Source organism: Protopterus annectens, chromosome 1.part1 (genome assembly GCF_019279795.1).
Source record: "Protopterus annectens isolate FY-2018-M chromosome 1.part1, PAN1.0, whole genome shotgun sequence".
NCBI classification, from domain to species: Eukaryota; Metazoa; Chordata; order Ceratodontiformes; family Protopteridae; genus Protopterus; species Protopterus annectens.
The window spans coordinates 579720386-579736282 of record NC_056726.1 but is presented as its reverse complement, the minus strand read 5'-3'; the positions used below and the strand labels follow the sequence as shown (position 1 = coordinate 579736282).

The 15897-nt window shown below is 40.0% G+C and overlaps 1 protein-coding gene across 2 annotated transcripts in view; it reads left to right on the top strand.

Annotated features, from left to right (window-relative positions):
• Positions 1-15897, top strand: part of NNT (nicotinamide nucleotide transhydrogenase) — a 1308245-nt gene that overhangs the window by 337176 nt on the left and 955172 nt on the right. For both annotated transcript variants that reach the window (XM_044076912.1, XM_044076918.1), the window contains exon 6: positions 5168-5256. In XM_044076912.1, coding sequence (XP_043932847.1) covers positions 5168-5256 — 89 coding nt within the window. The remainder of the gene's footprint in view (positions 1-5167; positions 5257-15897) is intronic.

Genomic DNA, 15897 nt, shown 5'->3' with positions numbered 1-15897 from the left:
TCATTTGTTGTGTAATGCATGGTCACTATCAACAGTCTCCATAGAGCTTTTGAATATATTTACTGATTAAATAGACCAGGATCTACCCTTTAGAAAACCAGACTGTTGGGGGCCAGGTCTAACAAAGTTCTTTATCATAATTTATGTGGTTTGTTCTAATTTATTCCTTGGTTTTGCAGATAAGGTTCATAAGTCTACATTTACAATTGTAAGGCCACCAATGTAGAGGGGCATCACATCACCACTGCAGTGTGCCACTCATCAAGGACAAAAACAGTACTTACATTTATATTAAACAGTTTGAGAAGAGTGTCTGCAAGGGCACGTTTAACCGTATTAATTAAGCAATTGGGTGTAGTGTGTGGTCCCATGGAGGAAGTGTTTTGTACTTGGTTAGAACTATCAGTAAGTAATCTTTAGTGAAAATTGAAAGAGCAAGGGATTCTGGTATTTTGGGGTTTTGATTTAAAGTCTCAGGGTCAGTGTTGCACATTTTTTTCTTTTTTTCAATTTTATAACATGGCTAAAGAAGGATTTACAATTATCTTTGGTTTCATTGACCAGCCTACAGTATATTCATTTGCCCCTTTAGCAGATCTGATAGTGTTCTTAAGGTTTTTTTTTTTTTTTTTTGTGTGTAATGCTTTTGATATCATCCATGAAGATTGGTTTTGGGTCTTCTAAATAATGTAAGGAGTTTCTTTTGTTGTATAGCTTGTTTGTGTTGGTGGTCTACTAGATTGGTTTGTTGTTGACTTTCCTGTGATACTTTGTTCTGGCAGGGACTGCTAGCTCTATGCATTTTTCTAAATGGGTGTAAAATTCCTTACTGAAGCTTGCTGCTGTATTAAGGTTAGGGAAGTTCAGTCGTAAGTGCATAATGATATTTCATTACATAATATATTCATGATGGCATATTTGTAGTCTTTAAATTCAGTGGGGTTATCTTTTGGGGTTCAAAGGAGAGGGTTACACACATTACCTGGGGAAGAAAAATACCAGAGGAGTAGTGTAAGAAGACAGTCATATTTGTAAGAATCCAGTCGAGAAAGCTGTGTCCCCTAGTAGGTTTATTTAACAGCTAAGTCGAGGAATGTTTGGGCATATCCTACATTAGAGGTATATGTTTCCAAATTTTTAAAGGGTAGTTGGTAACCAAAAGTGGATGTGTTACAAAATATGCTTTTCCAACTTTCTTAGACACAGACCAGTCAGGTTTAAAATTTCTGTCTTCTGTTGTACCTAGTTTTTTAATGAGGTTGTTACTTTTTATAATTTGACAGTTTATTTTACAATAATAATTTATATCCTTAATGCCATATTTCATAGTGATGCACTGCTTTTGCACTGGGATGTATTTGTTCATCTTGGAGAAGTTCAGTATAATTGTATTAACTTATGGGTATCAAGAGGGTATTTCTCAGTATCTGAAAAGAATAGTCCAAACAGAAGTGGTCGCAAATGTATAGTTTTGTGGATTACCACTAGTAATTCCCGTTTGGATAGACAAGAAAAACCAAAGTCCTAACCCTGACTTGGTGATTCTTTTTGCTTAACCAGTGTTTTACCTATTGAACTACATATGGATTGACATTTTATGCTTTTAATATGTGAATTTATTCTCTTTTGCCAAAGTTTCAGAAACCTTATCCAGGTCACAGTAAGTTGTATTTACTGTCAGTTATTCAAGTTCTGTTACACCCTTTTAAAAGAATACCACAAGATTCTTAAGGCAAAATCTCCCCTTAAACTCGTATTGCTCCATAGCCAACAAAAGATGGTCCAGTGTGTTATTTTGGATAACCTCCATTATGACTTTCTGTATGATTTTACAGAGTACTTGTTGGGCTGGTAGATGTAAAATTGTTTGGGTCTGATGTGAGCCACCCTCCCGCCTTTATAAACTGGTGCCACTACAGCCTGTTGCCATAGGTTGGAGATACATTCACAAGCTAGCATTTTCTTTAGTATGATCAGCAGTTTAGTTGAGTCTTCCTCAGTCCTGTTTAGGGAACCAGTAGGAGTGCCGTTTGGTCCCATGGATCTTGTGGCAACAGTTATGTCTATAGTTGTAAGAAACATCTCAGTTGCCTCCTTAGCACCATGAAATATTTTTTATTGTGAAGTTTGCATGGAAATATCCTGTTTTTGCTGTGTCCTATTTCTGGGTGATTACTTTGTTTATTGACATTGCATTCACAAATTTTTCCTTTCATTTTTCTGATGTAGTTAAAATATGTCTTACTATTGCTTTCAAACTTTGAACACAAGCTGGGTTCATGGTTAAAGCTGGAAGATTTGCTAAGAAAATCTCAGCATGTGACTAGGCCAATTTTTGAAGGCTAAGTAGTATCTCTCTTGTGTTGTATAGTCTGCATATCTTATTTTGTGTTTCATCCAAATGGGTATTTCTTTAGATCTACCAGTATATGTATGTTTTGCCAGTATGTGCCCACACATGGAAGAGTTTGTAATAGAACTCATTAGTAGCATCTCAAATAAATTTATACGATCACTGAAAACAGTATCCCAGTTTATTTTCGTAAGAGTATCATTATTGCTTCACAGTTTCCACTGGTAAAGTCTAGGACTGGTGAAGTATTCATGATTGAATATGATTTTCCTCTTAGATTAAAGATGATTGTATCATGATCTGTGTTTATAAGAGAAGGTATAACTGTGGGTTAGGAGTCGAAACATGGTTTGCCAGCATGATGGTATTCAGGATACTGGTATTCCTGGTCTGATTTTAATATCTTTTCAGATTGTTTTTGTTCGTAGTTATTTATCTGGTCTTATTTATTTGACATGGAGTAGTTTACCACTTCGGGCGGCACTTTGGCACAACAGGTATTGTTGTCACTTTATAACAAGAGGTTTTCTATTTCATTTTCTTATCTGGTATTCCTTCTGTGCAGTGTCTGCATGTCCTTTTTGTGTTCACGTGGGTTTTCTTTGAGCGCTTTGGTTTCCTCCCACATTCCAAAGACAAGCAGTAGATGGATTGAGGACTCTAAATTGTGTGTGTGTGTGTGTGTGTGTGTGTGTGTGTGTGTGTGTGTGTGTGTGTGTGTGTGTGTGTGTGTGCGCGCGCGCGCATTGTGATATGGAAAAATTACCTAGCAACCTTCTTGAGTTCCTCCCTTTGCCTTGTAAACTGTGGATACTTGTGGCTGTCTGTGGAGTCAGTCTTGGAGTTGACTCGTAAGAGCGATAAAGTGTTTACCATTTTCAGGTTTAATTACATAAATGTATTTTTGTTCAGGAAAAGGCACTTCCATCAAAATTTGGGTTGAGAATCGGGAGTGATCCAAAAGTTGCTACATAGAAGTCTGAATATGGGGACATAGAAAATAACAAATTAAAAGGTGTTGTGTGTGTGGACATAAGAGCTTCATTGTTAGCCATGGTGGGGAGTATTGGCTAAAGATGTCAAGATTGCTTAAAAATGCTAAATGTGGAAGTAAAGTTGCTATAGCTTTCAGGTGGTGGCTGATACATAACAAATTACAGGTTAAAGGAGAGATGAGTTATAATAACTAGCATAGGCCTTGTGCTTTTCCGGAATGTCATGGGGTAAGGCATAACAATCAACTATACCTCATTATGAAGATTGTTCCTAATTTTGAATCTTAAATTCTGTATTCCACACTGTTCCACATTGAAAGGGTTTGACACACGTTTTGAAAACTTTTAACAAATGCCCATGGTGAATAATATTGAATCACATTAATTCATTTAAAAAAAAAAAACAAACCTTGGATATTCATTAAAATGCCCTGTTCCTATGATGTGATAATTTGTGATTTAGAGACATGCTAACAAAGATGAGGTAAGATCTCATTCGGTTAATTTGCAGTGCTAATCTACACAGCTGAGCAATTTCTTGAATCCTTTGGCATGCAGATGCCTTCCTGGAGGTGTTTCTGGGGAAAAGAGCACATTTCCTCAGAATGCCTCATTAGCATTCAGCACGGCATGCAGTACTATGTTGAGGTAGTTGCTGGATAGCAAAAAAGGGGTAACGTGATGTGTACACAGAGGTTTTTCGTGTCATGACACCTTCATGAATCCTGGCCTAAATGTGAAGAAACAGTAAATAGCCATGCCATGAGCTTCCTAGCTGAAGTAATTAATGTTCACATTTTCTTCTCATTTTAAGTGGCAGTGTTAGTGTTGCACATTTTAGATAGATGGAAGAATGGGAGTTTTGGTTTGGGATAAGGTACCGTGTTTTTTTTTTTTTTTGGTTTTATTTTTTTTTTCTACTCCAAGCAAGTAGAAGACTTTTGTGTAGGCCTGGTAGGAAAATAATGGGGTTACAAATAGTGTACACTGTGAAAGCTGCCTGGAATAGAAATGCCAGAGAGGAAGACAATTTAAGTCAGGCTTTTTAACATGGGGAAGCATTGGAATAATTCTACAGAGAAGAAAATGCACTCTGGGGAAAGGAAGTATTATTTTTGGGCCATAGTTATCGTTTAAGACAATGCTGTTCCCAGAAAAATCTGTGAAAAAAGCACTTGTGCCTAGTGGATTTATGTAGTAAACCGGTAAATACGCAATTATAATACAGACTGACTGTTTTGCATTTATCCAAAGTAACTTTTATAAATTTACTACATTGTTTAAACTGATAACTGTAGTAAGACCAATATATTTTGTCTATCTGTGTGTGCCTGTGTGTGTGGGTGTTTGCATATTGTGGTGTGGCTTACTGTGACAATCATATCCATTCTTTTAACTCCTGCCAGTATTCTGTAATGCTGTGTTCTGTGTTTCTTCATCTTTAAGGTTTTGTTCATTTCTACTTTCTGTAGCCTCATTACCTATACCCTTTATTCATTTGCGAGTTTTAAAACAGACTTTACTTACAACAGACACTATACACATTTGTTTCCTTTTTTCCTAGTTATACTAAAGTACAAATGAGAGTTTTAATTTATTCATCTTCCAAATCTTTAAACAGCTTTTCAGACCATGAATGGGCTATATCACATTCTGTCTCATTTGCTGTTTCTTTATCACATTGAGCCAAACGGGTATATTATTTCTTGCTGAGGTGTAAAAGTGAATTTTTTTACTCACATTTTGTACTTATGTTCTTTAATATCATTTAAGCTGTTTACTAGTTACAAGCTCCATTAAAACTTTTCTTTCTGTGCAGGTGCTTGTTATTGGAGGTGGAGTGGCTGGTTTGGCAGCTGCTGGGGCTGCTAAATCTATGGGAGCTGTTGTCCGTGGATTTGATACCAGGTTGGTCATTTTGTTTGAATATTTCCACGGATATTGGTTATGTGTTACTTTTCCTCTACCTTTTTTTTATAGAAATTTTGAAAAAAGCTAGAAAAATACTTTTGTATGTATTTCATCAGAGCAGCATAGTTGCTTGAAAATTCTGAAAGTTGCACATTGTTTAAAGTGTTATGTCCTTTGAGGAGGCTTCTATAGTAGGGTTTGAATTCTTTCCCCTGCTCTTGAATTTTTGTAGTAAGATATACACTTTGAGAGTCATTTACAATGTTGGATTTTGCTTCCCATTACTGTAAAGTAACAATGTTTGGTGACAAAACTGCACAGTCCTTTTGAGTGATTGCACTTTTACCTGACCACAAATCAGATCCATTACAAGCATTGCTTCTAGTCTGTGGGATCAAAGCACAGCATCCCTGTTACCTTGTTAAGGAGGCAGAAGAAGCTTGAGCTTTCCTTGTGTTGATGGTACCTGCACTCCTGAAGTATAATACAGCTGTTTGAAAAGGACATCATGAGCAGGGCCAGCAGAAAGAAGGGAATTGGGAAACCAGGCCTGAGAACTCCAACCAGTTTCATCTCAAGGACCACGTTGATTGATTTGATCTCCAGTCTCTTCAGCTACTTCTCACTTTTCAGCAAGAAGTCAGTGTAAAGTACATTGTCTTTGGATGTTTCTGACATTGAATAGAATGGGAGAGTGGTGGCAGCTGTTCTTGGGAATGAAACCAAAGTTTTATTTTTTTTCAATTAGCAAATGTTCTCATTATGAGATAAGGTTTGAGAGTGTGCCCACCCCTCCCCCAGTACCCAGTTACCCATTGTTTTGAGCTGCTCTCCAAACCCCCTCCCCCAGACTCGCTCTGCATTTTGCTTGTGCTGGTCGTGCATCCTTAGGGTGTTCTGGGAGCTTGGCTCATTTCGTCTATGCCTCTGTCTTGGGGGATTTCTGTTTTTGACATAAGGCATTGAAGAATGAGGGCAACTCCCCATAGAGAGCATATCTGTGAGCACCCACCCACCCACCTGGGATAGGCATGCCCATCCCTTCCCTCCTGCTCCTTGATTTGCCCGTGCAATTAATTTCACCTGGGTCTGCTGGGCCATAGTCAGGGCTTTCTCTCTCTAAACCACCTGAGCAGTTAGGTAGATACATTTTGGAGGTGTGATGGGAAAGAAAGATGTAACTGGGAACATATTTTTGGGAATGTAATGTGCTGGCAGATTTGGAAAAAAAACCTAGAGAATACTGTCAGAAATACTAGTGGATCCAAATGCCTGTGACTAAGGAAATTATCTTTTTAGCTTGGACACAGGATCTGAATTGCTTAGATATAGTAAGGCCTTATTAAGTTTAATTCTGTTGGCTGCCAAAACAGCAGTTAATAGAAAAACAATGGAAATCAAAATATAAACGATTTGTATTTGAAATATTGAATATTATAAAAGAAATAAAAGAACTGCAAAGCCCCTCTGTATTGTAGCGTATTTTAACCATACAGCACTGGGTTTCCTTCAAGTAAATCTACTTGTGTAGCTTGAGGCCAGTGTCCTTTTGTAAGCTTACTTCTGCTCATATTTTATTTCTTTTTATTTTATTTCTGGTGACTATACCTTTAGAAACTTTATATCCTTGTCTCTCAAGCTAGTTTTTCACTATCTTTTCTGATTGTTTCTATGACTTCATCTTGATCAGGGTGCTAGCCCCGCTCCATTCGCCCTCACTACGCTCGGGCTCACTTTGCTCCCCTCCCCTACCCCCCATTCACACCCACCCCCATTACAATTACCTTTATACCAAATTATCCCTCCCCTTCCTGTCCCACTGGCCACTACAATTCCACTTCCTGCCTATTGCCACAACCACCTTACTATTCTGTCAATTTTGTCAACACCACTTCATCTATACCACTGTCTCTCTACCTACTCTGTCTGACCATATTTTATTCCAACATGTATTATTTTCTAATATCTTCTACACTACTCCTTATTCCCTCTATCTCCACCTCTTACCACTCCAATCTCTCTGACCCACTCCTATGTTCACCAACTTCTCACTCATACAGCATATATCCAACTACTTCATCTTTTACTATCTCCCCTAATCTCTTTACTACCTCTATCTCAAGTCTGTATAAACTATCCATAATACAGGTTTTTAAATCTTCCCACAGAGCTAAGTCAAAACTATACAAACTCCATCTAGCATCTACTACACACTCTCTCCTCCCTAAAAACCTACTTTGTTCTGGAGATATCCATCCCAACCCTGGCCTCTCTTCTGTCCCCAAAACTACCTCTACACTGCCCCCATCTTACTCCTTTAACAGTCACCAACCTCAGTCACAACAATCATCTCCATCCAAATACTTAACTATTTACTCATTGAATATTCAGAGTCTAGCAAATAAAGTCACTGAGCTGCACTCATGGATAGCTCTCAATACACCTCACATCTTCTCCCTATCTGAAACCTGGCTCAAGCCACACATCTCAAATAGTGAAATACTACTCCCACCAGGTTATAATATCTTCCAATCTGATAGACCTGTAAAAAAAGGTGGTGGCATGGCCATCTTCTACTCAAACATTCTTAACCTCTCACCATACCCTTCCCCAATTCCTGACTTCCTCCCAGCTGAAATCATCATCCTTAACTGCCATCTGAATCCCCACAAAAAACTTTGAATTGCCTCTATCTACCTTCCTCCTGGTAACAATCTGCCCATTCTTGAAAACATCCTATCTTGGTTCTCCCACAACATACCATATGAGACACTTATCCTTGGTGATGTCAACACTGATTGGTCTAAACTCATAAATGACTCACCCCAACTCAGTATCCACCTACACAGCTTCCACCAACTTATAGCATCTCCCACTCGTTTCCATAAAAATTCCTCTTCCAGCTCCATCATAGACTGGATCCTTACCAATTTCCCCCACCAGTACCACAATCCCACCACCTTACCTGACTCCCTCAGTGATCCTCTCCCTACCACCATCTTATGACACTACTCCCATATTCCTAAACCCCACCTTATCAAAGACTGTCGAAAGCTATCGACTTTCAATTCACCCCAATTTAACTCCATTCTCCACAACATAGATTGGTCCATTCTAAAACACCTCCCCCCTTTCAATAACATCTTCATGAATACTCTAAACTCCTTAGCTCCCTCTAGGAAGATCAGAGCAAAATCAAACCATGCTCCCTGGCTCTCCAAAGAGACTAGGTCCCTTATGAAACAAAGAGATCATGCTTGGAAAACCTGGGCTAACACTAAACAACCACCCTTTCTTCAAAAATACAGGCAACTGAGGAACCTTGCAAAAAAACATACAACTAATGACAAAAGGTTATACTATAGCTCTGCTCAGCTTAACAACAAATCCAATCCTCAAAAATTTTGATCAACTCTCAACAACATCCTCTATCCTGGAAAGCCCTCTAATCCCTACCCATACCCTAACTCTTCCTCTCAGGAAACAACTACCCTCCTGAATAAACACTTTATCTCTTCCATCCAAAATCTGGTAACCTCTAAGCCAAACTCTACTTCGACACCCACCTCTCCAACTCCCACTAACACAACTTTGTTTTCTTTTGAGCCAGTTTCCATTACTTACATCAAATCTCTACTACTCAAGCTAAAACCTTGCTCTCCTTCCACTGACAATCTATCTCCTACATTCCTCAAACTTGCTGCTGACTCACTTGCCTATCCTGTATCTATACTAATTAATCGATCTATTCTGGAATTAACTGTCCCCACCCTTTGGAAATCTTTCTTCACTATCCCTCTTCATAAAGGTGGAAACTCCACTGACCCCCTCAAACTACCGACCCATTGCCATTCTGTCCCCCTTTTCCAAGATATTAGAAAAATGTATTCACTCACAGCTTCTCAATCATCTCCTCACACACCACTTACTTACCCCTACCCAACATGGATTTCGTCCTCACCACAGCACCACCACTGCCCTCCTGTCCTTCACTCATATCATTGCAGAGGCCCTAGACAACAATAAACTCTTTTCCTGTCTCTTCCTAGATCTCTCCAAAGCCTTTGATGCTGTCTCTCATCCTCTACTACTATCCAAAGTCGCAAATCTCCACCTATCCCTCTCCGCGCTTGCCTAGTTTAATAGTTACCTATCTGGCAGGGAACAATCTGTCAAATGGCACTCATCCTCCTCACCTTTCTTTCCCATCTCCACTGGTGTTCTCCAACATCATCTTGGGACCCCTTTCGTTTAACATCTTCACCAATGATCTTTACACCTCATGCAAAGAATCCTCCCTTATTCAGTATGCTGACGACTCCACACTTCTATCCATCTCAAATAACATTCCTGAACTACACTCCCTGACCCAACAGGCCCTACTATCCACTGAACAATGCCTCTCTCACAACCTATTGATCCTAAATCCCAAAAAGACCAAATTCCTACTTTTCCTTCCCCGTTCTCTTTCTCATCACAAAACTTCCTTTTTTATTACATCTTTTAACAATACAAATATCCAACCTGACACCCACACAAAACTCCTAGGGGTCATTATCGATGACGAACTCAAGTTCAACCTACACATACTCCAGTGTATAAAAAAACAAACCAGAAACTAGGTCTGCTATATCGGAACAAAAAAATTCCTAACCCCTGAATCTAGACTTACCCTGGGCCAGGCACTCCTCCTCCCCTCCCTCTTATCGCCCAGTTCTTACCAATATCCAGGCCTCCACTCTAAACAAACTGCAACAGACTTACCATAAAATAGCCAGATTCATTACTAACTCCCCATGCAACTCACACCACTGCATTTCTTTAAACTCTCTTCAATGGGTTGAACTTCCCCAGTTTCTGCTATCTTATCAATTTCATATGCTACACTGTATTCTTTATAAACCCTCCTTCTGTCCATGTCTATCTTCCTTAGTCTCCATCTACATCCCATCCTGGTCCCTCCGTACTTCTAAACAACAATTACTTGATATCTACCACCCAAAAAGGTCAGTAGGCAAACTACTCTACAAACACTCCCTTGCCCATGCTTGGAACAAACTTCCCCTTGACTTACGTTCAATCTCCCACACCTCACACTTTAAAAATGAAAGTGAATTTAAAAGCTTATTTTCTCAATTACAGAACCTGCCCTTGCCATGACCCTACCTAGTCTTCCTTCCCTTTATGTACCCTCAAAAGGACCATACTTAGTACCTCATTACTTACACCTCTCTCTCCAATGTGTCTACTATGCATTTGCACAATTTTATACAAACAAAAAAATGTTAATTGTTGACCTATTGAACTATATCAATGTAAAATTGTTACTTAGCTTCTTTTTAATGCAACTTTAACTTTATGCATGTATCCCAACATATGTGAATCGTTTTGCTACAACTGCTATTATATCAATATTGTTTAAAATTGTACTTGTTTTAAAATGTATTATTGGAGCTTTTCTCCTCGGGTCTCCACTGAAAATGGGCCACAAGCCCAGTTGGACAAACCCGATTAACAAAGGTCAATAAATAATAAAATAAATATAATAACTGGAAGAGCGATCTTTAGAAAAGGGATGGAGTGACCTACATAGAAATAAATGGAATTTGTGGGAACAGTACATGCATAGTAATGTTCAGGAAGAGGTGTAAGGAAGGCAGGAATTGAGTGATTTATTTAATGTTGGACTGAAAGACAGATGTTAATAAAGAAAAACAATGTAATGTATTATTTATGCAAATGGAACAATGTTAAATATGTTTTTTTTTCTTGTCTTTTAATGTATGTTTGACTATGTCTTAAGTGATATTTTAATAAAGGTGTCAAAGTATACAACTTGGACCCCAGTTCCTTGGCATTAAACTGCCTGAAACTCTCCACTTGAGTACACAAACACCTGATACACAAGTATTTAAGACTATATTGTTTACACGTAAATGGTGTACCTTCTTAAATCTACTGAAAGTGTTTTTGTTGGGTGTGTGTTATTTCTAAGTGTTTATTCACTTTCAAAGTTTGAGAGCGGTTATCGCTTTAAGTACTTATTATTTGGGAAGATGGTATTTGTAGCTAACTGGTAGCAAGCTTCTTATCTTCCCCAGCCCCCCCCCCCTTTTTTTTTTTTGCTAGTGCTATTTTTTTCTCGGTCAAAGTGCAATTAGTAACATCAGTGGAAAAGAATTCTCTTTTTTCCAGAGAGTACGTACTTGAAAACACAACAAAGTATGCACTTAGAACAAGTGTACACCATAGACTGGTTAAATTAAGCACTACAGGTATTTTAACAGATTATCTGAAGTTGTCAGTCTTCATTATGTCATCAACCTGTGGGTTTGGTTCCGATCCTTGTGAACTGACTCAGCTGGTTTTATAGCTCATGGACTCCAAAAATTCTTTAGCACATCCCTTACCAATAATGCTTATGGTAGATTACCTCAGATCTCGTTTGTCTCTCTCAACTTAAGACGTGGTTCTCCATCTCTCTCGAGCCTTACCAGTCAAGTCAAATAATTTTTATAATTTTCTCTTCTAATCTTATTTCAAACCTTTTATTGGTCTATCGCACTTTCTGAATATTTTTAAGCTGTTTTTTTTTTTTTTTTTTGGGTGAATTTTCTTCCTTTCTTTCACGTTCCCTCCATTTCTGTCTATCATTCGGTAGCTCTGCATACCATTGCTGGTATCCCTTATCCTCCTTTTTTACCGCTAGGTAAGTCTCCTGTTACCATTGTTGGTAACTCTTTTTTTTTTCCTTTAAAAACAAGAAAAATGCAAAAACAAAAAAAAAAAACAAAACTTTTTTTTCAATCGTTCTGACCTCTGTTGTTTTTTTCTTATGTGCGTGCTACCTTTTGTGTGTGTGTGTGGGTATGTGTGTGTGTGTGTTGCCGTCACTGACTTTTCATAGAAATGGCAGATAAACAGAAGGCTCTGGCTGACTTTAAAAAATGTACGAAATTTGGTCATAAAATTATTCAGACCAGCATTCATTTTGCGTATATTGCTTAGGTCCCTCACATTTGCAGAAGGACTGCTCTGTCTGACACGGTTTCAGTCACTAAGCATCGGTAGATAGAAAGAACAAAGTAATTCTGAAAGGCCTACTTCCCTCCTCTTTTGGGGAGGCCATATCTGGATGTCCGGTTCAGGTCAAGACTAAATACAAATTTGGGCATACTTCTGCTTCTCCTTCCTCCTCTAGATCCTGGGAGGTGAGGAAACTCTCTGCCTTTGTTCCGAGTACTTCCTTGGCACTGAGCCCAAAAAGGAACATGACATTGGAACTGATTTCTAAATCCTTGACCCCGAAGCATGCCTTGGAACTGATGTCTGCTTCCTTGGTCCCAACTCCTTCATCGGCACCGGAACAATCGGCATCTTCCTTTACTCCACTACCTAGGACAGTGATAATGAACCTTTTGGGCTTGGCTTGTCAAAAATTTGGAAAATGCCTATCTTCACTGTGCTGGCGTGTCATCCCCCCCCCCCCCCAAAAAAAAAAGAGAAAAGATTCTTTACAAATTAATTTATTAAAAAATATATAGTCCAATCATATATGCTACTATGTATTATAAAAGTAAAGGAAAAGTCAGTGACTTACAATAGAGAAAAAAATATGCACACTGATAATTGGGATTAAAATAGTGTAGCAAAAAATTACCCTACTTTTAGTAGTAAGTTTGAATTGAACTGAACAAAAGGAACACATTGCATTTGATTTGATTATCAGTTAATGACTTTTTTTTGTTGCTGAGTTTTAACAGTTAAGTGCAGGCTCACATATTTTTTTTATTTTTGTTTATTCAGTTTCCTTTGTAACTCGGGTGTTCGTGAATGCTGGTGTGTCACCCAAAACGTCGAGGTGTCACCTTTGACACTTGTCATAGGTTCGCCATCACTGACCAAGGACTCAGTATTCCCCCTCAGTGGACTCATTTACTGACAGGCCACTGCCTCCATTCCTGGACAGATCAAAGTCCCCCTTGGTGGTCTCTGTCCATTTTTCCAGGAGTTTGACTGAAGACTACATAGAGTGGTTAGTGATGAAAATACTTTGGGCCCAAGGTGTGTAAGTCACTTTGTTTGGTTCCCACCCCTTCTGAACAGGCACCAACACCTGCTTCTCTTCCCCCCCCCCCCATACCTCCTCCTCTAACCTCAACAGGTACTTTAGAGTCCTCGGTTCCAAGTTTTCTGGAACCGACAGTGTTTTTTCCGAATATTTCTTTTTCTTCAGAATAGAAGATTGCCATGAGCACTTTGGTTGTGTTGGAATTGGAGTCCTGTCTGGGCCGCAGCTTTGACTGTCTGTTCGAGTCAATGGGGTCTGCTCCCTTTTAATCGGAGTCATCTCAGCGTCTCGGTGAATCGACAAGGATGAGTTCAGGTCTGACTTTGGCCTCGCGGGGGACCTCATCAGTACAGGGAGGAGCTTTGGTGCCAAGGTTCTGCCTTTCGGTCCCAGAGTACTTCTCGTTTGCTGGCAGGTCAGCCTTCAAGGTCGTGAAGAGAGCATTGGCTACTTCTAGTACAAGGTCGGTTCCTTCCTCCTTGGAGCCTCTTGGCTGTTTCGGGCCCAGAGCGTCAACCAGACCCTCCACAGGGTCAGCAGGTTCTGCAACTTCAGGTTACCTAGCAGGGTACCCTTTCTCCTTCTGAAACCTCCCCAGGCATTCCCCCCTGAGGAGGTCCCTCAGAAGAAATTGTGTAAGAATAAACATTTAGACTCTCCAAAAGAATCCGTCACAGAAGACACGGATTTCTATGAGGGGGAAGAGTCCTCCAGATCACCTCCTGACAGTGTCTCATTTGGAGACATCTTGGAAATCCTCAGGCAGAGAGGTGCTTGAGGAAGTCCCTCAACCGAGGAATCCATGTACCTGCTGTCTTTCGGTACCTGCTCATCTACTTCATGGGTGTCTTCACCCGCCGAAGAGCTCACTGAGTTGATCTCTTGTCTAATGTGGAAGGCTCATGACACCACTGAACCAATTTCCAAGAGACCAGACAAAATTACCACAGCCTGGGAGGATGACCCTTTCTCGACAAAGGGAGTTCCTGTAGATGCCATGATGGTAGCAATGGCCACTAAAAAGGAACTGCTGGAGGAAAGTTCCTCTCTCTATCCCCCAACAAGGAGTTGCGGACAATGGATAGATTCAGAAAGTGAGTTTGTTTCATCGACCTGTGCCCTATGGTCTTTGAATTACCTGGCACATTTTACTAGATTTACTAGAGAGATCTGATAAAGGAGCTGTCAGATACTCTCTCAGGAGCTGTTTCTGAGGAGGTGCAAGAATCCATCACCACTCGGTTGGCTCCCCTGGCTTCCATTTCTAAGTCTTCCATGTGGCTTATTTCACATGTAAACAAAGAAATGACGAGCAGTAGGTTCAGGTATTTCCATAAGGAGGCACGCCTGGATATGTTTGTGCAATTTTGAGGGTTCTTCAAGTCTTAGTTTGTCAATGCCCCTTTTGACGGCTCTTCCTTTTTTGGCCCAACTGTTGGAGATACTTTAACTAGGTTTGGGAAGGATGGGAAAACACTTTCTGCAGTATGAACATGTTTTTCCACTCCTCAGAGGTCCTTCTGTAGGAACAAATGAGGAATGGTCAAAATGTTCAGAAAATCCCAAGAGTTCCCGCAGACTACACCTGGTGAAGGTTCCTCCGGTGGGGGGGGGGGGACAATAATTGAAGACTCCGCCCTCGTGGCATTAGTGGCCCGCAGCATCAGTGTTTCTGGGATTCCTTCCTCGGGAAACCCTTCTAGCGCTCCTGTACAGAGGCCTGATTGTCCACCTCTGGAGGCAATTGAGGGTCACTTATCCTGCATCTAAAAGCCTGGCAAAAAAATCACTTCCGATAGTTTGGTACAGAGAATCATTTCCAGAGGCTTTATAATTCCCTTTTCCCTTCCTCTTCCCTATTCATAGAAACTCCTTGATGTTCCACCCAGTCAGAGGGAACAAGCGGGCATTCAGATTGAAAATCTTCAGAAGAAGAGTCATCCAAGAAGTCCCACCAGATGAAATAGAATCTGGGTTTTACCCAAGATTCATTTTAGTGCCAAAAAAGACAAGATTGAAGACCAATTTTGGATCTCAGAGAACTGAACAAATCTGTTTGAAAAACCAAATTCTGGATGGTCATGGCTCAGTCCATTCTTCCTTTTTTAGGAAAGGACGACCGGATGTGCTCTGTAGATCTTCAGGAGTACTAACACATAAAGATGGACAGGCGTTCCAGAAGATTCCTTTGCTTCCAGCTGGGAGCTGGTTATTACCAATTCGGAGTTCTACCCTTTGGTCTCACCACAGCCCCCAGGGTGTTCACCAAATGCATGGCAGTAGTAGCAGCTTACTTAAGACTGCAAGGATTTTGGGTATTTTCGTAGTTAGACGACTGACTCATTTCCACTACTACTAACAGCAAAGTAGAAAGTCTTGCAAGTATGCGGCCATCTAAGCATCACAATCAGTTTTTGTGTTGGTTCCAGCAAGGATTTTTCGAAGCCAAGTTTCATAGGAGCTCTGTTGGACACAAGAACCTCCATTGCCTCACTTCCTCCGTCTTGATTGAAAATTACTCGGAATCAAGTCCATACGCTATTACAAAGAAGCAGAGTTCCAGCACG